Source organism: Aptenodytes patagonicus, chromosome 2, assembly GCF_965638725.1.
Source record: "Aptenodytes patagonicus chromosome 2, bAptPat1.pri.cur, whole genome shotgun sequence".
NCBI lineage: Eukaryota > Metazoa > Chordata > Aves > Sphenisciformes > Spheniscidae > Aptenodytes > Aptenodytes patagonicus.
Genome location: NC_134950.1, coordinates 81,555,982 through 81,579,225, shown reverse-complemented (window position 1 = coordinate 81,579,225; position 23,244 = coordinate 81,555,982). Strand labels below are relative to the sequence as shown.

General features: G+C 39.3%; 1 protein-coding gene across 1 annotated transcript in view; it reads left to right on the top strand.

The window, feature by feature from the left end:
* The window catches only part of DAP (death associated protein), a 62,739-nt gene extending 39,927 nt beyond the window's left edge, over positions 1–22,812 (top strand). Inside the window, exons 3-4 of the mRNA XM_076330341.1 lie at positions 16,714–16,756; positions 19,940–22,812. Coding sequence (XP_076186456.1) covers positions 16,714–16,756; positions 19,940–20,059 — 163 coding nt within the window. The 3' untranslated portion in view covers positions 20,060–22,812. The remainder of the gene's footprint in view (positions 1–16,713; positions 16,757–19,939) is intronic.
* Positions 22,813–23,244: the final 432 nt, after the last annotated feature.

Here is a 23,244-nt window from a genome sequence, read left to right as displayed (position 1 = left end):
GGTAGACGAGGGGAGAGTCTTGGATATTGTCTACCTAGACTTCAGTAAGACTTTCAATGCTGTCTGCCATAAGATGTTCATAGAGAGGATATGATGAAGTATGGGCTGGATGAGCAGACAGAGAGGTCGATTGAAAACTGGCTGAATGGCAAGGCCCAGAGAGTGGTGATCAGTGGCACAAAGTCTAGTTGGAGCCAGTAATTAGCAGTGTACCCCCTCGGGGCAGTACTGGGTCCGGTCCAATCCTATTCAACATCTTCATTAATGATCTGGGTGATGGGGCAGAGTGTACCCACTGCAAGTTTGCAGATGACACCAAACTGGAAGGAGCGGCTGGTACGCCAGAGGATTGTGTCCAGTTCTGGGCTCCTCAGTACGAGAGAGAGTTGGAGCTATGGGAGGGAGTCCAGTCAGTGAAGGACCACAAAGATGATGAAGAGACTGGAGCATCTCTCCTATGAAGAGAGGTTGAAAGACCTGGGACTGTTTAGCCTGGAGAAGAGAAGGCTCAGGGAGACCTTATCAATAAGTATAAATACCTGAAAGGAGGGTGCAAAGAAGAGGGAGCCAGGCTCTTCTCAGTGGACCAGAGGCAATGGGTGCAAACTGAAACACAGGAAACACTTTTTTTTTCTTTTTTTTACTGTGAGGGTGACCGAGCAGTGGCACAGGTTGTCCAGAGAGGTTGTGGAGTCTCGATGCTTGGAGATACTCAAAAGCTGTATGGATGTGGTCCTGGGCAGCCTGCTCTAGGTGGCCCAGCTTGAGCAGGGGCTTGGATCAGATGACCTCCAGAGGTCCCTTCCAATCTCAACCATTCTGCAGTTCTGTTGTGGACTGCTCTGTAATTACAGTTCTGTAATTTGTTTTATTAATTTTTTCAGTGTTGTTTGTCTTTTAGACTTGGCTCTTCTAGTTCTCAAAAATAAGCAGAATCATTGAAGACAGTTTTATGAACTCTGTAAATAGTATGTCCAGGGAATAGGTTAGGAATTAGTGTTTCCAATACTCTGAGCAGACTTAAGAGACTTAGAATAAAGGAGTGATATAATCCAAGACAGCAATTTTAAATCAATCCAAAGTGTAGTGACAGACCTTTAGTAAGAGTGGTCTTAGAGGAAGCACTTGTCCTTTGTGCCGCTGCCTGGGAGGAGCCACCCAAGCAGCACATACTAGAGACTGGGTGATCCAGGAGAGCCACCTAGCCTTTTCAGAGGAACACCTTATGCAGGCATTCCCAAATGTTACAAATTGGGTTGGTGGGACAACGAGGAACCATGTCTTGGTTATCTCTACCACTTTACTGGTCCAAACTGTCTGATCTGAGTTCTGATCAACAGACTGCCAGTGTCAGATGAGTGCGTTTTGTGTGCAAAATATATATATATGCAGTGACATGCTCCACAAAGGAAGAAAAAAAAAACCAGTGATCTTCAGAGTGAAACGTGCTGCAAACTGCCATGGGCATCTGAACCTCCAGAGACAGCCTGCCCTGAGCACTGAACCAGTGCATCACTCTAGTGATGACAGTGTTATCTGTGGCCTGGCGTCTGTTTATGGGCATATGGGCACTGCTAACAGAGCCTCAGCTGCGGTCAGATAAACCACTAGGGAAGATACTGAAGTGCAGGTCCAGGGACAAGGTCACATTAGCAGTGGTGTTTGAGTTGGCCTGTGCTTGCAATGCCTGTTCTGTACTTAAAAGGACTATGATCTTTTGGGCTGTCAGATCCACATTTTGCACAATATTGTATTTCCTTATCATTGCAACCAAATTGTTCATAGAAAAATACCAGTTAGCTATTGAAAATTAGGCTATATAGACTAAAAACCAAGATCATGTATGATGTGGTAGACAACCAGCTCTTTTGCTCTGTCCTGCTTAATCTGTGCATTCATGCTCAAATTCTTTTCACATTTTCCCCAAGGATTATATCAGATGTTTCCCTTTTGTCATGCTTCTTTGACAGTGGTTATGCAGGCTAAGTTATGCATTCTACTGAAAATTCAGAAGTGGTTTCTCAAGTGCAAGTACCCTACTTGAGACTCTTCACTCGGTTTTCAGAGGTACAGTGTTCCTGTTTAAATCGAGTGAAATTGTGAATGCCTAACCCCTTTGGAAATTGCAGCAGGTTATATTAATGAAAATACCCAGACTTCAAGTTTACAAACTGCTTTTGAAACTGTTGCATTATGTGCACAATAGCTGAGATACTGAATAGGTTTTCCTTAGATTTTCCAAGGACATAAACACCACCAAATTAATCTTCACATGGCTATGTTAATATTTTGATCTGATCCAAAACCTGACCTACCTGAAATAATCACAAGCCTTCCTGAAGTTCTAAATATGCATTTCTATTAAAAACCCACCACTGAATAGTCACACCTGTCAGCCTGATTTAAGTTTTTAATTAATTTGTTCCTCAAGATTACCATACCTAAAAGAAATGGTAACAGCTGATCAAATTGCTTCATATGCCAAGAGTGACAGTGAGATAACACTAAGTGAAATCAAAATGAGACTTTCTGAACGTTGATTGGTTGGTGAGAAAGTTATGAGAGGTTGCTTGCCAGTCTGTGAGACCTAGAGAAAGACAGGTAGGAATTACTTCAGGGTGGACTTTCTTAATAGTGAATTGGCTTAGCTCATGTTTTCTGTAGCGTTTCCATTCTGCGTTAACACCCTACTGTTACTTGAAGCTCTGCAAAGCGAATGCAGACTAAAATCAGCATGACTTCTGTTACTTCCACGGATGATCGTGGCTCCCCCTTTGACACAATGCTAGGTATATCATTTCTATCGCATAGCATGGTTGTACCATGCCAGCACAGAGCAGATACAGAGACTGGGCAATTTCCCGTGCGTTTTTCTTCTGCTGTGGACAGTTGCGGGCTTCCTATTTCAAATGCTCAAGTCGTAACCTTTTGATTCATAAAAGATTGAGGACCTCCAGTGGTCTATACGGAAACTAGGGTTCTGGAAATAGAGGTACCAGAACTCATACATAGATACCTGGTGGTTCATTACTGCTGATGGTTTATCAGTGCTTTTCATAGCAGTTGCAAATCTGTCTTTTGGTGCTCTCTTGAAAGAGAATGAGAGTGCTTCTTGTCTCTGCATAGGCTACAAAACACTTGGATCTTTTTTCCACGTGACATCAATAAAATGTGTCGGGAGGGATTGCATACATGCGACTGTAGTTAGCCCACGCACACAGAAAAGGGGGAGAAGAGAGAATATTTGTACACCAGTGTTGTCTTTCTTTGTACGCTTAACAGGGTCATAGCCGAGCACTTTGTCTGGATCAGGTGGCAAGCCTGTGGCAACATGCCATTACTGATACCCTGCGGTAACTACATCAAAGCACTTCATGGGCAAATCAACGGCATTTTTTAATTGTCTTTTCATACGCTTTCTCTAGTAGTATTATTGTCTACAAAGCAAGATGCCTAGTTCTTGTAACATGAAGCGTGTCCCTGGATGTCTCTTCTGCCCTGTCATCTAGGCCTGTCACAGGAGCTTATACTTCCACTGTGTTTTAGGAAATTTTTCCTGATATTTATGCAGTAGTACTGCCAAAGGAGAGGATCACCTTTTTTTCCTTCCTTTTTTCCCCCTCCTCTTTCCCCATCCTTTCCCTCCCCTTGCCTCTACAGTTTCCTCTCCTACTGTACTTCTGCCCAGTACTCACAAAATTCTTGAGCTATCTGTCCTTGTCCTCTTACTTCCACTCGCAGATCAAGTAGCATGATTGCACCATGTTTTTTTCTGTACTGTGGATTGTGCTATTATCCTCTTCGAGTTGCATCAGGAAACATTACTGTTCTTCACAGCAGAGCTTCATAAACGAAAAAAGCAAGCTTTATTAAACCTCCTGTATAATTTTTTACTTTTTACTTCCCTTGATGTGTTACACTAATGAATGAGGATCGCTGCTGTAAAATTTGTGGAAATTTCTCTTTGCAACTGGAAGTGGCTAGAAGAGATCCCTCTGATAGACAAAAATGAAATTAAACTTCAGTTTGCAGCTGGCCGTTATGTTGGAGCAATAGCATTGCTGTCATCTGGGTGCCTAGAGTATGTCTCTACGGGTTTCTTCTATATAGAGATTTTAAATAAATATGACGGGAGCCCAATACCCTTCTGTCAATTTTAATGTCATAGTGGCAAGCATTCTGAGCAAGTATACACAAGAGGTCTGTCTTCTCTCTTGAAAGTGCAGGTTAATAATAGGAATGCCACATTGGTTAATACAAAATTTTGCCATAAATATAGAGGATGAAAATTAGAAAATGGTTTGGCCTTTTGATAAATTAAGGATGTTCTCTTTACACCTGGCCTTTTTGCTTTTTTCATGGTGATAAACTCAAAATGAATGGGTAGGTATTTGACATGAAAGGACCGTGCAAACTTGTTTGCTGGTTAAAAGTTTGCACGTAACACTTTATCAAATGTCATCTCAGGAAATAATGTGAAAGGAGGATTATCATTATAAGTGACTACAAGTAAAAGCAGTAAATGTATTGGGTATAAATTCGGCTTCTCGTGTTCTTATTTTGGGTTCTTAAATGTAACTATCAAGTTGTGACCGAAAACTTGTAGTAATCCACCTGCTTGTTTTTTTCCCAGCCCCCATCAGAGAGTAGATATTCACTGGACCAGCATTATGTGTCTGGGAGCAGCCTGAGTTGTAGTCCGGCTTCACCACTTGATTTGCACCTACCATGTGGTAGGTGCTCTGGGAATCACTAAGAGACTGAGAAGTGACCGCAGATAGACACCGTTTCCCAAAATACATTATCGTTACATCTAGCTTTGTTTCTTTCCATTGATCTTCACTATTTCATGTTTCAGAATTTTTGTCTGATCTGAATAACAAGTTTAAATAATATCTCTAATTTTCAGTTAAATGAAAACAGATTTTTTTTTAGTGCCCAATTTTTAAGATTTATCTGTATTGCAAGTTATCAATACAGAATTTAGAGCCTTAATGGAGTGTGAGACCTTTCTCAGATACATGTATTTCTATCAGTATGATGTCTACTGTCTCTCACTGTTCACACTCTTTCATGGTATGTTTTCCTGATGCGAGCAGGTTAACCGTTTGAATCCTTTCTTGGTGTTTGACTTGGCAATCTCAGGCCGGTATATCTTTAATTTCCTCCCTAAGTCTTTGATAAAAAAAGAAGAAAGTTAAGATCCAAAATGGTGCAGTTTCTCTGAAGTATTTTTAAGACTTCTCGTTGCAGAGGTTTTCAGCTGCTTCTAAGATCATGTGAGTTCAGAAGAGTTCAGCTGAATCAGGCAGTGCATCATCTTACACTCCAGCCTGCAGCAAAATTTGGTTGCTACAAGTTCCAAATTCGTGATCTTCTCCATTTACATGTGAAGTGATTATGCTGTAAGTTACAGAGGTGTTTTCTCAGGAAAGCACCGGCTTTGGAGATATGTTATCCAAAGTCATCACTCCTTAGAAAATAAACCATTTGGTGATTAACTTGCCATTGTGCACAGTTAATGTGTTGGTTTTTAAAAACAACCGAAAATCTATTGGTTTGGGAACTAGCCCTTGGGCGCTAAGAGGCTGTTGGGAGGTAGCTAGAGGTGGAGGGGATGGTGAGGACAGGATTATTACTTCCCCTGTACCCTCTGCCAAAAAGCACCATTAAAAATTCCCTCTGGTTCCTGCTCCTGCAGATCTTGAGCTCCCTCTAACCACTTGCTTTTGTAATGAAAACTAAATGGGGATGTGTTTTATACTGAATTCTTAAAATAAAGAGTCAGCATTACACAGATGTTTAGCTGTACGTCCCAGCAGATTGGGGAGTCTTAATGGTGGGAAGGGAAATAAGAAAATGTAATGGAACCAGGAGATAAATAATGGGAAATACATTTTTGTGGTGGTGATGTCTCATTTACAAAATGTTTCTTCAAAATGTGAAAATCTGAAAAGAATAAGCTGTCAGTAAGTCATACCACATTATGAAAAGTCATGCAGTATAGCATTTAAAAATGTGCACACCTGGTTGTGTGTATGATAGAACCTGCACTTATTGTGACAATTACTGTTTCCACTTTTTAATTGTTTGAAAATCTGATTGCAGTGTCATACGTTTTTGTTAATTTTCACACTGATGTACTGGCACTCCATTACACTGTTGAACTACATAGAGTAAAAATGACCTGCTGAATCAGGAGACACCTCTGCATTTGCATGTTAATAGACTTGTACAAAAGGTATATCCTGGTTCATTAGCAAATAAAAAGCTATTAATTAAAATGTTTATATGTCCAACTACACACAGGATGACAGAAATGGCTTTTTGAAGCATACAGAGGAATTGAGGAATCTTTAGAAAAAAATTATTTTTTTTGCTAATCTAATGTAAATTGATACTTAGATACGTACACTTTATTTCTGAAATAAGAAGTACAATTTTACTGATGCCCATTGTCCCTGATTTCAAAGGTGGGTAAGCTAATGATTTCTTAAGTCAACTCCTATTATTATATTGTCACTTGTTATAACATCCAGACAGTGGCCAGAGGTACTACCACTAGGCAGATGGTTTGGAAAAACTGTGTACTTGCTGAGGGTGCCCTTCAGCTAGAACTACAGAAACATAACTTTAGACAGCACTCTAGCCAGAACTGTGCCACCACATATGGATAAAGTAAAATGAGTCATTTTTAGTGTCTTTTTTTTCTTTTCTGTTGTGCTCTGTATGGAAATTACCAGTATAAAATACTAGTACAAACTACCAGTATAAAGTACCAACAGTATTGCTGCTGCTTAATAAATGTAAACTCAGCTGAGACCGTGCATGCTTGTTTTGTTTTCATTCGTCAGAGAGACTGATCTATTTGTCTTGTTAGAAGCAAAGTGAAGAAGCAAAGTTATGTGTGCATCACAAACAGAAAAAATGTAATCTAACCCTGTTCTGTATGGTAGAAGGTAATGTTGCCGAGTGGTTAGCTGCCATCTTGCAGGTGCTATAGTACTCCTTTAAGGAAATGAACTGCTTTAGCTATTATTAAAGCAATTAAAAGCCATTCAAACAAATGGAGCACAAGGACTTGACAGATCTAACAGACTGAACTAGAAAATTAGCAGTTGTTTTTGTTAGATTAACAGAAAAATCACTAGTGGTATTGACATTCAGGAGTTTGTAGTTGCTTTAAGTTTTCTACATCCCATTGAAATGAATGGGTACTACTATAGAACTATACTCAGATGTAACAGCACATTGATCTGTTACCCATTTGCATTGTCATGGCTTTTATTATCACTTAAAAAAGCTAGACATTTACTTCACACTCAGTGAAAGCTTACCATCCAAGAACTCCTCTTGAAATCCTTCAGATTGTAATGCTTTGAATCCCATTGCTATTGATTTCTTCAAGGCCATTTTCTGTGTATTTTCTTGGTACCAAGTTCCAGTCCCATTCATATTAGTGGAAGTTTTGCAGATGATTGTAGTAATATCTGATGTTGACCTTCTGGATTAAACCCTTAAGATAAACATGGAAGGAAGAAAACAGCCTGTTCTGATTGCATTCAGGTGACTGGATGTTTCGAGATGGAAAATGAAGATGCTGCCTTTCTGACCGCCACAGCTCAGCAGCAGGCGTAGTAATGGTAGTAGAGGAATGAAGTGGTTGCTTCCTCTCAGGTCAACGGAGGTCAGTTTCTCTGTGGAGAAATTAAATTTCTCCAAGTTCATTTAAACAAAGATGCACCCTTGTCTAAATCCCTTTTAGAGAACTTTGTTCCTTGTCTTTTGTCACATTAAAAACCTAGCTGGGCTAAGTTGATTAGGGGTTAGGTGGTTTCTTACTATTAAAAGTAAACTGTTAAGTTGAACATATTTTTTAATTCTGTCTTCTGTTGCTCCTTTATGAGCTCTAAATACAAGATTGCATACTTAAAGAATGTTTTCTTTGTTTTCTATGTCTGAATTAAGAGGAATTCTAGGTTCCAGGATTTACTGGTCTCTTACTCCTATGACAAGATTTATGGCTTTAGAAATGCCACTTGCCAATGGAGAATAGGGAGAATTGTGTCGGTAACTTTGGCAGGGTTTGAACTAAAGCAAGTTCCTGGCCAATACAGCCAGCTCACACAGTCTTCAGCATGGGATCTGATACTGCCAGAATGTCTTCATGACCTTCCACAACACCCTTTATCGTGTAGTTTGGGGTACTAAGAAACGATATTGCAATTGCTCAAAGCAGTAGGAAAGTGAAAGGTGCACATCTACTGAATAGTTAATGGCTTGAGACATTGGAAAGCAAGATTCAGGTACGAACTCTAACAGGAAAGGTTGGGAAATTCTGGGCCACTGCTGTGTGTTTCTGAGACAAACAGATTCACCTGGGCAGGAGTGAGCAGATTTTTGCCTTCTCATTAGCTTCTACCTTCTGTGCACTGACATCGTGTATTCCTAGTACAATGTCATGCCATTTTTCCAGTTCCACTCTGTCTTTCATGTGTTGGGAGATGGAGGAGCTACAGCAGTGCTGCAACTGGCTGATGTGTCTCTCTAGCTGAGACACTGCAGTGCAGGCCCATGGTCATGATATTCTCGGAAGTGTGTTACTGTCATGGGAACATGCACGGGGATACACTTCAGCACTTGACTAATACATGGAAGACTTGGTCCTCTCTCCCCTTTCACCATGGCCTTTGCTGGCCATTTTGCAAATGCTTAAAGTCTACTCTACTTCATTCCTTATTTTAGAGTTTTCTTTGAGTTGTGTCACCATTTAAGTACTGCTTGCTTTATGTCAGTTTTCATAGCTCTCGTTTTTCCACAGTTAAGTGGCTACAGATATTTAGTGGGCTAATGCTGCCATTGCTGCCAGTGAGAAGTTTGTCATTGATGTTCACTAAGAGCTAATGTAGATCCTGCGATAACAGGGCTGAACCCTAATAAATGAACCAACAGTTGGAGAATTACGGGCTATTTCTAAATCCTCTGAGTCTATAGAAAAGGTGAAATACTTAAGTCTTCATTTTGCGATCAGAAGAAGGCATGAAAGAGAAATTTACTGTCTGATAGCAATGTCATGTACAACAATATAGATAAAGAGATGGTGGATATCTTTCTTAAATAATTTTCTTCTATGGCTAACACATGCACTAAAACCAAAGATGAATGAGAGGCTGCTGAGATTAATCAGGCCATATGCTGCAATACGTTGACAGTGAATGTAAGAACAATGAATGTCAATCAGTTGCTATTAAATATAATGGCCAGTGATTTACCACCTCATTAAAAGGTCAGGACACTTAATTTGCTTGTATGTGAATAGCAAAACAAATAGTTATTAAAATTTCCTGATAGTGCACCGAGTTCTTCCTTCAAGCACATTAATTTTGCCTGCATAGGAAGAGGAACAATTTAGCAGAGTGGAAGCTATCTCATGGGGTATACTGGGGCACAGACTGACACACAGGAACAAGAAAATTGTTTTCCAAAAGTAGTGTCTGTAGGTATGTGTATGAATTTGTGTGTGTGTGTGTATATACGTACTGCATTTCATCAAGACTTGGTGTCAAGGGGAAGTACTGCTTTTTACTTGTTTTAGTGTTTGCCACAGCACCTGGATTTCTTTGAGGTTGTTCCCTACTTACTGTACACGATACTTAGAGGTTCAACAGTGCCATCCTGTGGGTGATCATAAAGGTTTGAAAGCTATGGCAGATAAATAAATGACCTCAACAGGATAAATTATCATAGCATATCAGATACTGTATGTCCCCGTGCAATCAGCTACAGTATTTCCCTCTGGTAGTCAGTCAGACTAATTATTGCTTTTCTGTCCAGAAAATTAATAACCTAAATGTATTATAACCAATGAGAAAGTATTTCAGGCAAGCTGATGAGCAGTGTGCTTGTTAGTTTTACTCTGTTGCTGAGAAATGTGGTTTTAATCATCTCAGTGTGTTTTTAATCATCTTGGAATTTATTTTCACAGACAATGCCAAAATCAAAGGCAACTATGTAAATTCAAATAAGCAGCCCTATAAAGAAGTATCTGGACATCTTTAAAGAGGCATTAGACTGAAACTAAGGCTAGTTAGCTTTCATGTTTCATAACCAGAAAATATGAATTCCCAAGCCACCTTGAAGATTAAGCTGGATGGTTTAAACAACTGGCCAAAATGCTTCTAATTCCAGAAAGATAAGAGCAGGATTAAAGTCTGAAGTTTTGTTGACTGAAGATGAAATTCTGCTCAGAATATTTGGAGAACTTTCTGTTTGTGGAATGAATATCATGCCAGGACAAGGTATAAAATAGCAGAACTTGCTTTAATTAGGGAACAGTTGGGGGATCGATGGGTAACTGCAGATCATACTGTTTCATATATGTTTTCCATTTTGCTTACCTAAGCAACATGTTAACAAGAGTGAATGATATATTTATTTAGAAATGAGCAAGAGGAAATAAAGGGCAAGCTGCTCAGTAGAAGGTTCTGCTCACTTTTCAAGTCCCTGCTGTTTTGGGGTGCTGGAGGGGCAAGGTGTGTGCTGTCTGCGCGCTGCCTTTGCCCGGTGGTTCAGGGAGTTGGGCACAGCTCCGGGTTCTGCATAGGTGCTTCTTCAGTTCGCAGCCTATCGCGGGAATTTCTCCTTTGCTTTGCACAGCTAGAGGCCAACTATGAGTCGCAGTACATGCCACTGGATGATTTGATTAAAGGAAGGAAATACCAAATTACAAACTCCACCGTTACTCTTTGGTAGTTAAAAATTAGAACATGATTTGTGGTTCCGAAGTCTTTGAAAAACACATCATGCTATTATTTATATATTTCATATGTCTGTTTGCCAGGCCCACTTAAGCAGCAAAAGGTGATTGCCAGTGATAAGACATATCATTAATTCCCACGAGTATGAAAAGACAAATATGAATCATTCCCATTTAGAAGATTAGTTTAACGTAGCTTTAAAGTATTTAACATTTTTCTTCCTATTTTGACAAAAAAAATCTTCTAGCCTGACAAAAGCCTTGCATCTGTGTAGTTCTGTCTTTTTTAAAGTAGGCTAACCTCTTTTAGATATTGGCATATTGGGAATCGTGAGACTGTGCTTGTACCCTGTTTTACAGTATGTAGGTGAATTTTGGATGAATCAGATGTATTGGGAAAATAATCTCTTACGATGTTTAATTGAAGGCAGAAAGGGTAATGACAGATCAAAGTTTAACCTCTGCACAGAAGAGATTTCTTTGTAGTCCTGATCAGTTTAAGGATAACTTGAGCCCTGGAGCATCAGCATTCATAGAACTTTTACACATTTCTAATCTGACTGATATGAATGGGTTTGCGTCATATAAATATCTAATTCTGGTTTTGAATCTCACTAAACTCTTGATCTTGATGTTGCCTTATTTGCAGGAGGTTCTGCATTTAATTCTATGGTATCTTAAAGGTATCTGCTATTATTAGATTCAAATGTATGTCTTCTACTTTATACTATAAAGTAGGTAAATGGGAACAATAGTCTTCACTCTTTTGTATACTGTATGCAAATAGTTCTTAGCTCTTTCCTCATATAGAAGGTTCTCTATGCTCTCTCAGCTGTTTTTTCCATCTTTATTTCTGCTCTCGTTCTTTACTGTGTTCCTAGTGTTTCATGGTGTTCCTGGACTGAATAGAGTATTTTAAATGAGGTATACTGTGAGGTACTATTTTTACCATTGCTTTTTCTTATTCTTTATTTGTCTTAGCATGTTGTTTTGAGTTTTCTGATCACCAGTGAACATGGAGCACTAGCCTTCTACACTGTCTTACTGGCTGCAGTAAGACCCATTTCCCCTTTCAGGATCTTTTATAGTTCATGTGGAAAGGAATGACGCATATGCGTGGCTCTCTTTCCTGGTTAGTCAACTCTAAACGTAGGCTTTTGTTTTGGATCACGCTGTGAGCGATGCTCATAGTCCTTCCTCCAGATCGGATCTGCCATTCAACCTGCCACTGGAAACCGGCATCAGATTCAGATCCATCCCATCAGGTTACGGTGCGGTAGGCAATTCAGATGCTGCAAACAGGAGAGTGGCTGCAGGCATTCACCCCCTGCACAGCTGTGGGAACATGCTGCGCTCTTTTCTGCATTTGGGACCACTCTTAAACAGCTGTGAATCTGTGTAATCTATATATGTATACATACATAGCCTCTGCACGTGTGTGTGTGTGCCTACACTGCATACATAGATAGATATAGTTAATAACTATAAAATTCCCTGTTAACTTAGAAAACTAATTTATTCAGTTTCTCTATTTTAAATGGAGTTGGATAAATACTCATCTGCCCTATGTACGTTCTGTGGCCTGTAGGAGATTTCACAGTAATTCCAATGTCACTGTGTTTCTCTTTACAGTATGTCTGTCAGACTTCAGTTCAACTAATCCCTCTAAGGTGAAGGCATAAGATTTTAGTATTATTACTGCCTCATTTCATCCAGTTAATGATCTTTCCAAGTATTCCATCTTCTTTGTGATTTACTTGCGATGTCAGATAAAGATCTTATTTAAGCTAAGTATTATGAAATAATAGAAATCTTTATTTTATTTGAATACAATCAGGATAAATGAATCCAGTAGAGAGTCTGATGTTAAACAGGTGCAGTTCTTAGCAGCATCGCACATGTAAAATCAGGGTAAGTTCTTTGAACACTCAGATCTTAACAGATGTGGGTTTTTTTTCCTCCATATGTTATAATAAAATAAGGATTTGCTCTGAAAGTATTGACACACACTCTAAGCAGTCTTGGCAAACACGCCGTTGTATTCCTTACACAATATCGGCTGTGGCTATTATTTAACTTTAAATAAATGTGCGCGTTAAGAAGCTGTAAAGCACATATGTGTATAAACAAAGTCAGTTTTTGTCAGAAAGTAGTATTTTTTTGCTTTCTTGTTTACTGACGCCTAGACAAAGGAATGCTGCATCTTCAAAACAACATCTGTCAAACCAATTTTCATCAGATTAAGTATATCCTCAAAGCAACCATCACAGCTTACAAAATGCTAGAAATGTAGGTTGTACTTTGCATAAAACACCAATAGAATTTAAAGCACTTGAAAGTGTTTTACAAATGTAGCGATGATAGCCTATGCCTATTCTCCATTTTTGTTTCTATTTTCGGTAGGTTCTTGGGAAAGATAATGAGTGCTGTTGCAACACTGCAATCCCAGTAGATGTCCCAGAGTGCAATTACGGAGTTATGGTCCTGGCAGCTAATCTGGGTCTGCAAAAGCCGATAGTCTGGCAGTAGAAATTGAATTTATTGCGAAGAAGTTCATCTGTAGAAAGATTTCATTAAGAATGAAATTAAAGCGTGAATCAGTGGCTGATTATCCAGGCCTTTCTCTGATCCATTGAATTCTTCATTAGTATAGTTGTGTGATTATATATGCTCTGGCCTGGTTCTGGTTCTATAGATCATCAAAGATAACTGATAATACTAAATTTTTAAAGATCTTTTCCGGGACAATGTAATCTAGTAAAAATGGAGGGAAAGCCAGCGTCTTTAACATAGAACATAAATACACACTCAGTCATTCACGTTTCTGGCCAGCTTTTTGTCTTTTTCCGTGCTAGGGAATAATTAATGCATGAAAATGAGCTTCCTAATAGGTTGGTGTGTCTTCCATAGGAGCATTTAATTTCAATGCTTCCATTACAAAGCATTTTGCCTTTGTAATCAGTTAAGTAGAGAGGTGAAGCCTCATTACAGTGTGCGCCCGCAGCCGAATGTGGGAACTCGGGTCAGCCAAAAATGAACACCGGCACTTCTGTAGAAGATCTTTGTGGGTGGAGAGTAGAGGTGCTCAAGCTGGAAGCCACGTCAGTGTTCCCATTAATTCTTCTGTTTAGAAGCTGGAAATCTAGCATAACACAAGAAGAGTCCAATCAAAAAGCTGTGGAGAGGACGAACAAGGGTGAAAGTTGAGGACAAATCTGTTCCAGCTGCACCTGGATGTAGATACATTTTTACAACTCTGGTTTCCCATTAGATTGTTCCCCGTGTGTCAGTGAATTGCCCTGTGGTATCCTAAAATGTTCCACATTAACCTTAGGTGAGTTAGTATGAGGTGTTTTGGTGCCTACCATGCACCCGCGGGATAGTCCTAATTAGTGTCCTGTTCCTAAGACAGTGCAACTGAAGACAGTCCCAGAACCCATTGCATACAGACAAGGCTAAATATGTTATTTCATGATAGAGTTCAAGATAAATGCTTTATATCTGAAGGATATAGTTTTTACCAGGAAAATGGTATTGCTGATTTTTGTCTTCTTTATAAAGATATGCTAGCTAATTCTGCAATACTGCCTGCGGTACTACCTGAAACATGAAACTCAGGCTGGATTTTTAGCTTAACTGATTCTGAAAGTGATTCTTACAGGATCTTCAGCCTAATTCCTTAAGCAAAAGAACATACAACTAAGTAAAACTAAGTATGAAAATGTACCAAATATTCTAACTTTATCCAGCTTTATTGCATAGCCAGGGAACTTGGCACTTGCAAGCTCAGGTCCTTTGAATATTAATAGCATGACATTTTGAACAGGAGACCAGGGTTTCTGAGACGACTTTTACGATTTGCAGCGGGAAAAGCTGTGTTTGAAACAGCCATTATGCTAGAGACTCCTTCCAGTTGTCATTTTTGGCCAAAACCATGGAGCATTTAACTTGTTTTTAAAGCAAGAAGTATGGAACAGACAGCAGATAATACAGTCTGGTGGTAGACGGACAAGCCGTAGCACGTTCAGCAAATACAGGCTCTTTTTGGGAAATGTTGATTTGAATTTCATGCATCATCCAAGCATAGTGAACACTGAAAGGTCATAGTAAGAATATAAGGAAAAAATCCATCTGATTTGAATTTCTCACTATCCAATATTGCTAATAATACAATGTCAAACAAATAACTGTTTCTCTGAGTGTAACTAAAGCCAGATTCCATGTATAGTTGAAAAATAACTTGCCACACATTTTTTTTTTCCATTTACTGTTCATTTCCTTTATAATGTCATGGTGTTATTTTATGAATGGTACCTTGAGCCACTGCAGTACGTCTGTGTTTTCTCAGTCAGAGTTATTTCTTTGAGTTTGTTATTCAGCTTCCAGGAAATCTCATGCAGACTAACATACTAATTGGCTCAGTACAATTAGGATAAAATGAAAGTGTTTTCCTATTGATCTTTGCTTCTTATCAGAAAATTAGATTGAAGAAGTCTAATACAGCATCAAAATATTCTTTCTCATTGCAGGAAATATCACTGGTACTCTTAAATGGAGGTATTTTAGAGCAGAACTTCCTTCCATTCTCCTTTTTTCTAATCCTGTCTTTCTGACTTTTAAAAAATTTCTCGAAGGGATGATGAGTCTTGTTAAATAATGAGGGTGTTCAGAGACTGTGTAGCAATACTATGACTTAAACAGGGCTCAGGCAATATTTATGAGACCATTATATCACGGTCTAATACTGTGCTGCTTGTTACCTTAACTTCACGTAACATCATATTAATAAATCTTTACAAGCTGCGTAGTTGTAAAGTGCATCTTAATAATCAGTATCATTCCTCTAAAAAAATCATTTGATTTGTGTTTGCTTTGTGTTGTTCCAACCTTGTCAGCCATAACATCACAGGGTAGGGACCCTTCTCATGGTCCAATTAATGAACCACCTGCTCTGAGTCCTTGATTATGGACATGCTCAGAGGGAGGCACAACTTGACCTCCACACCCTCCTTCCCTTTGCAATGCCTCAGGTTACATGGTTTTCTTACAGAAGTATTACCTCCATTGTGGAGATCTTCTGGAGCTCCTGGTCTCAATCCTTCTGCAGACTCGATGCAGATGTATAGTTTTACTTGCCCAGGAGACCACTGAAGTTGCTGAGTGTTTATAATTTAGACGCTGTGGCAGTGCCCACCACCAGAGGTTAACTGTTAGACGTGGCTGCGCTTTGGCCTCCATGTAGAGGTGGTCAGTTCAATAGATCGGTGGCCCAGGGAAACTGATCCCTTATGCTGACCAAGCTTCAGAGTCGAACTCTGCCTGGGGAGAGTCTGTTCTGATTGGCATGGATGGAGGTCTGCAAATGAAAAAGCAGGGCAGAGTTTGCTTTATGTTTTTTAACATTTGTTTTATTGCAGACATGATTCTCCTTCTATGTACCAGAGTAGATAAATATCTGCTTGAAAATCTGTCATTTAAAGTAAAGTGTTGTTTTTTCTGATGCTCAATCCATTTGATTGACAGATATAAACTTGAATTTTATTTTATTCTCCATCACAGCAGTAAGTTTAGTCCAACTACAGTTTTCATTGCTGCAATACAAATATACTAAGCCTAAAGTACTGCTGGCAGCTTATATAGAAAATTTGAGGATTAAGAAACCAATGCAAACAAACAAAGACTCTCAGCTTTAAGTAGGGAACAGAGTGTTGTTGGACTAGCCTTTTACTGCTCCAGCAATTAATGTGAAGTAATAGCAGCCAAAACCTACAGGTCTGTTCTTGGTTGCAATAAGTACTAATAAGGCAATAGTAATTTGAAGAGGAAATTTGTCTTGTCTGTTTGAAACATTCATTAATTGCCAAAAATGCCACTTTTTTTTGCATTGTATGTGTGATGTACTTTTCATTTTTACCTTCTAAATAATTTGTACAAATAATCCCTCTTATTTTTTTCAGCCCACCTAAACCAACGGTGTTCATCTCTGGTGTCATTGCTAGGGTAAGATTACCATTAAATTTCTTTCAATTGTAGAAAAATGATTGTAGGCTTTTCAGAATTATCACTGATCAGAGCAAAATTAATCTTTTTCATTCCCCTTTTTTATGAGAAGAGGCTTTATGTTTTGTATATTTAAGTCCCTTTGAAATTGAAATTTTGGTTTTGTGTGAAATAGAAATTATTTATTGAAATTACTTCCACCGTTTTACTTTGAATTTTAGCACTTTAAGTTTATTGGATCTTCTTTTCATATCTAAGCTAGATATTACTGCATTCATTTTCTTGAAAGCGGTTGCATGTAAGTCTGCTGCTATAGCTTGATCTGTGATGAGGAGTGACAGTCCTGCCTGTAAGGATGCGTGTTTGAAGATACATGTTTCAGCTGCCATATGTGCCTTGAGGTACTTGGGATTCAAGGCGTTATTCCCTGGATTTTAACAGCAGGCAGGACCTGGAAATCCATAAGCTAAATCATTAGTATTAACTAGCCGTTAATCGTGTGATCAGTAATTCATGCCTTGTGTGTTGTGACAGGGTTTTTATTGTGGCTTTACATGATGGGTACCTTTACCATGATGGCCTTACGTCACTGGGGTGTGCAAGGGGGTGGTTTACCTGTAAGATGCTGTGGTTCTATCAGATCACGTAGGTGGACAGAGTGAGCTGATGCAAGTTTCCCCAGCCCATAGGGGTAGTAGATAGGCACTGCTGTATTTCCTGGACCTCCATCTGCACCAAGGTGGATACCTATTTAGGCATTTAGATGCCTAATTACTTCTAACTAATTATTGCATTAATGTTTAGTAATTCTGATAGCACTTCAGCAATTGTAGGGTAGTGATATTTTTATGAGTGACGTAGGAAATCTCAGACATGAAAAACACAAGCCCCCAGTTTAGTAGGCATGCAAAAGATTCAAAATGGAAAGAAACTATTTTCTTGATTTTGTAACTCAGCTCTTCTTTAACTAATGAATTACTTGATAGGGTACTATACTTATCCTCAGTAAGCTGTCAGCTGCAGGTTTATTTATTAATGTATGAAGAGCAAAATTGTTCTATGATTTTCTGAGACTTTATAGCTCCCAAACGTGTATCAAAATTTCCTCTCTATGTGATAAACAAAACCTAGCAATGCTTTTTTTGAACCCAGAGTAATTTTTCAATTATATTTTCACGTTTCCTGATAGTTCTCATCAGTGTCAAGTGGAGGTGTATACACTGTGACCTGTCCTGTTTAACGTCTTTATCAGACAGCAGGCTCCTCATCAGGTTTGTGTATGGCACCAAATTGAGAGGAACAGTTCGTAAGTTTGAGGGCAGGGCTGCTACTCGGAGGGACCTGGACAGGCTGGAAGAATGGCAGGCAGCAGCTGGACACAAGCCAGCCACATGCAGGACAGCAAGAAGGCCAGCGGTATCCTCGGCTGCATTAACAGGAAAGTAGCTGGTAGATCGAAGGAAGGGATTATCCCCCTCTGCTCAGCATGCTTTAGACCACATATGGAATAGTTCATCCAGTTTTGGACACCCCAGTGTATGAAAGGTATTGATAAACCAGAACGAGTTCACTGGAGGGCCACCAAGGTGGTCAGGGGCTGGAGCACATGCCCTGGGAGGAGAGGCTGAGGGAACAGGCCTTGTTTAGCATGGAAAAGAGATGGTTTCGGGAGGACCTAACAACAGCCTTCCCACATCTACAAGGAAGTTATCAAGAAGATGGAGCCAGGCTGTTCAGAGTGGTGTGTGGTAGGCAGACAAGAGACAACAGACATAAACTGAAATGGAAGGGCCTGACTAGACATAAAAAAATAAACTTTCACTGTGAGGACATTCAGGCAGTGGAGCAGGTTGCCTGGAGGGGCTATTCAATCTGTGTCATTAGAGGTTTTCAAGACCAGACTGGACAAAAACCTTGAGTAAGTTGGTCTCAAGCTCTGCTTTGAGCAGGAGGTTGGGCTAGAGACATCCTGAGGTCCCTTCCAACCTGAATTATTCTACAGTATTTTGATTTGAAGATAGGCATTTCCTGCTAACACTTACAGACTGACTCTGTCATCTGTTCAACTGTTACAGTACCCACAAGTCATAGAAGAGCTGCATTCACATCACCCGTTTGAGAGAACAAGGTGTGAGGGGTCAGAGACGTGTGGAAAAGGCAAACAGCAGCATCAGGGGGAAAGAAGGTAGAAAATGTCAACTCCGAGGAGATCTTTGAAAACTGGAAGCAACTTGGAGTAGAGAAAAAAGTGAAAAAATGTAAAAAGTTAACCTAGTGATCAAAATTAAAAAGTTATGTCAGAACAGAAGGGAAGAATTTGGAGTAGATTGAAATGGGGTCAGGTGTGAAACAGGCCATCAGAGATGTCAGCTTTGAACAAAATACCTCTGTGTAAAGTTGTCACCTCGTGAGCCGATGGAATACAGGGAGTTTCTGGCTTGTGGTATGTTTGTCCCAGTTTCTGAAGAGGGAAGTTGTGGTGCTATTCTCTTCCCCCTGTCACTGAGCACTGGTAGTAGTTGTTTCCCATTGCTTTTTGAAAACCTCATGGGACAGACCCTAGAAACGACAGTTGTAAATAGGTGGCGTAAGGGTTAAGCCTAAACTGAGCCTGCCCAACAGCAGCACGTGAGAACTAACAATAGCAGACCTGGCTAAAAGAACATGTTAAACTTAAAAGCCAGCCACCCCTAAGATTTGAGTCGAGTAGTTTTAGATCCTACCTTTCTTCCCACAGAACTGGCATTCCTGCAGTAGGTTTCCTTGTGCAGGTAGTTTTTCACGCTGCCTTACCTTGTTTATGAAATAGTCTCCTCTTTCTGATTGCTCTATGAAAATCAAATAGGTCAAGGAGATCTGACCGTACAGAGCCAGTGAAAGTGGCATAGCATGAGGAGCCATTAAGCACTGGAGATAGGAAATGGTTTTTTTTTTCCCTTGGGTCACTTTAAGATACTGCGTTCTTGGATGGTGTGTGTAATTGGAAGAAGTGAAACTTGCATAAGTGAAATTTTGAAGTTGGCTAAAAGAATGGCAAGATAGGACGTGTACAGGGGAACTTCAGAGTAACATGCAACACTGTTTTCCATCTGCTCTTCACATTTTTAAAAACTTACATCCACTTGAACTGGAAAGTATGCTTTTAAGATTTCTTAAGTTTTTCCTGGTGTGTTCTTTGAACAGGGTGATAAGGACTTCCCTCCAGCTGCAGCTCAGGTGGCTCATCAGAAACCACATCCTTCTGTGGAAAAGTTTCCTCACCCGCAACATGTCAAACAGCACATCCACCAGCCTCGCAAGTGAGCTCTCCATCAAAATCTCAGCCAAACTGCCGTCAGTGAATAAGTTTTCAAGAGAAGGCGAAAACCGTTTAGGGTTCACACTGTCAAATTAGTAAAATTTACCTCTAAAATAATACGCTGTTTCTTCTACTTTAATTCCTAAGGGTTAATAAGAATGAAGACATTGTTCAGTTGTTATCTCGGATAGAAATTCTCTATTAAGTATTTGCTGATCAAGGGTGTTTTTTTAAATAAGATTTCCTTATTGCCAAGATAAAACTTTAGTATGTATAATATGATTAATGAGCTTAAAACTTGTACTTTTAGTTGTGGCATCGCAATAGCAGATAGTTAATGTAGTTTTTATGCTAAGCCAGTAAGGAAGAATAGCCCTTTTGTACTGGTACCTTTACTATCTGGAGGGAGTTTATTGTGTGTGTTGAGACAGAAAGCGGTGGTTGTCTTGTGACGTAGAACCCTTGCAGTCCTCAGTATCCTACGGTGTTACACCCCAGTAGCTGTGCCCTCTGATTTCAACTAGTGAGATGATAAAAGGACCCAAAAACATTCTCAAGTGGGCAGAAATCCAGCTGGATCTTCTTTACACCCCTTTGCACTTGCACAGTCTTGCTGAGGTTCTTCCATTTGGAGGTCTGTGGGTATGGAGAGGGGAGAGAAATCAGTTAGAAGAATACTGCTGCTGTAGGCAACTGATTTGTGACCTCATGGGTCTCACTGGGGGGCTGTATTTTTATGAGGTGATGATTTCTCAATTCCAATAGCAAGCTGAAGGAGCTCAGGACCCTCCAGAATCAAACTTAAAATAAACTGGTGCAAAATCTGTTTTCTTTTTTTAACTTACAGTTTGAGATCACTGTTTGAAATTAAGAGATACCATTAGTAAATGTGTTTAACTGTATGACCCAGCCTCTGTTGCGCATCATATTTTTTCCTAGTCTTCTTATTGTGAATAAGGACAGTAGTGATATGAGGGAATAAAAAAGTTACTTTTCAAATAGAGCAATCAGATTAGTTTTGGCCACATAATTAAATCTTTTGATTACACAGTTCAAAATCACTTAGCTCTATCATTTTCCTCCTGCAACTCATCTCTGTAAAACCCAGGAAAATAATTTTTTTAAAACATTCGACCTACATTTTTAAAGTGTACTTCTGTTTTTAACTTAGTATAAATACAGTACAGCTTTTAGTACCCTCTAGGTTTATAAAACTTCTAATAACGTCAAAAAAGTGGGTACTGGAGCTAGTGCTGCAAACATTCACCTAGCAAATCAGAGATAAGTTTGGGGTCATTTGGGGCTTTACTAGTTCATTGATGTTTAAAATCAAATAGTATAGAAAAACCAGTGAGGAGAGTCTTAAAAATACCATTTTTTAAAATTTCTCCAGATTAAATAATTATTCCTTGAGTAGCTGTTTTAAAACAACAACAACAACAAAATCATGTGAAATACGGCCCATTCCACAAGTGGAATAACTCACTTCATGTGGGTGAAAGGGACCTGTCATTTCCATCTCTTCATAGGCTTGAAATGGAAATGATGTTTTGCAAAGGGTATGCATGGATATATTTATTCTACACCCAAGCAAAGATGTACAATCTGTATATGCAGTCCTTATTTTCAGTTTAATTACATAACCGTACTTGCCTTAAGGAATAAGCATTGTTTATAAGAATTTTTCTGTATTGGAATATGCATTATTTTTAAAATACACTTTCTGCTTCTGATGTCGGTACATCTGCGGCCTTGTTCGTAGCCACTCATGAGCGTACAAGTGATTCACACATGAGTAACTCATTCATAAGGGTAGCATTGTTGAGCCTCGTGGAATATCTGCATGAGGTAATTTGCTGGCAGGAATGTTTGCAGATTCAGGACAGAAAGTGCTGGCATCTTGTTGATGGTGCAGCCAGTAGCTGTCAGTCTGCTGCATCAGCGATGAAGCAGATCATCACAGTTGCTTGGTACTGGTAGCTGCTGGCTTGAGAGTGAGCTGGATAATCTTGTGCCTATATCTGAAGTAGTGTCTAGACTCTAACTGTGGTCAATGGTGATGTAGTCAAGACAGTCGGTAGAGTTTAGGTATGGCGTCTTTGACCAAATGGAAGTGTCTTTCAAGATGAGCTGGATCACTCTGGACTCCATTGACTGCAGTGGAAAACCAAATGTACCTCAGTGTAGAAGCACATGATTAGGCGGGGCTGGGTACCTCTATTCTGTGTCTAGTAATAGCTGGTAGAAATGCATTTTTCTATCTTCTGAAAGAAATACTACATTTCCATTCTAATACTAAAAGTTAGGAACATGGATGCTTTTGAATTACGAACTGCTGCTCCTGGTTGCTAATGCAATATATACAGCATATATAGACAATACTTGAATTTTGTCTTTGATTACTTAGCTGGACATGTAAGTTTGTACAATGGAGTATGACTCTCAAGATAGCTTTAGCAGCTTTTAGAGTGCAGGAATTCCTATATGGTTAGAAAATATCTCTGTATGAAAGCATATTATATGTTGTTGGGAGGTATCCGTGTTTATACATAGGTGTCCTTACCAAAGCAACCTTATGTTGCCCAAAATAAAGGATCGTAACCGGTGATCTGGATTGCCTGGTTGTTGATACTTTTACAATACGTTACAATAACATACAAGCACAGGAGATGTTCAGATGTTACCTTGAAATGATTGCAAAAGAAATTTTCTGTAACTGTCGTGTGGCAATAATGCAACAATAAAGCATGAAGTTGTATATTGGGCTCTTTTTTCTGTATGTACAATGTAAATCAGCAGGGTGCGGTTTTGTGGGGTTTATTACTTTATTACAGAATGCTGCACGTCTAATCAACATTTTATAGATAGTGAAATTTATTAGGAAGTTTTATGACACAGTGGTTGAGCTGTTTTGGATAGTCCAGTCTTGTTTAAAATAAAAACTAGATGCTACCAGCTAGAATGGGAGTAGCTGTTTTCCGCTACGAAGTTGGAGATCCTCACTCAATCTTTGTGAAGCTATAGAATCTAAGCCTGGTAATAAATCAGTATGGTAAAGGAAGTGAAATTTAACATTTTCCATTGCTTTTCAAGTTCTAATCTTCTTTCAGAAAAAGAAAGTATTGTAATTGGAAGAAGTGGCAAGCTTCTCATAAAACTGCAGTTAACATTACATAGTGCATGTCATAAC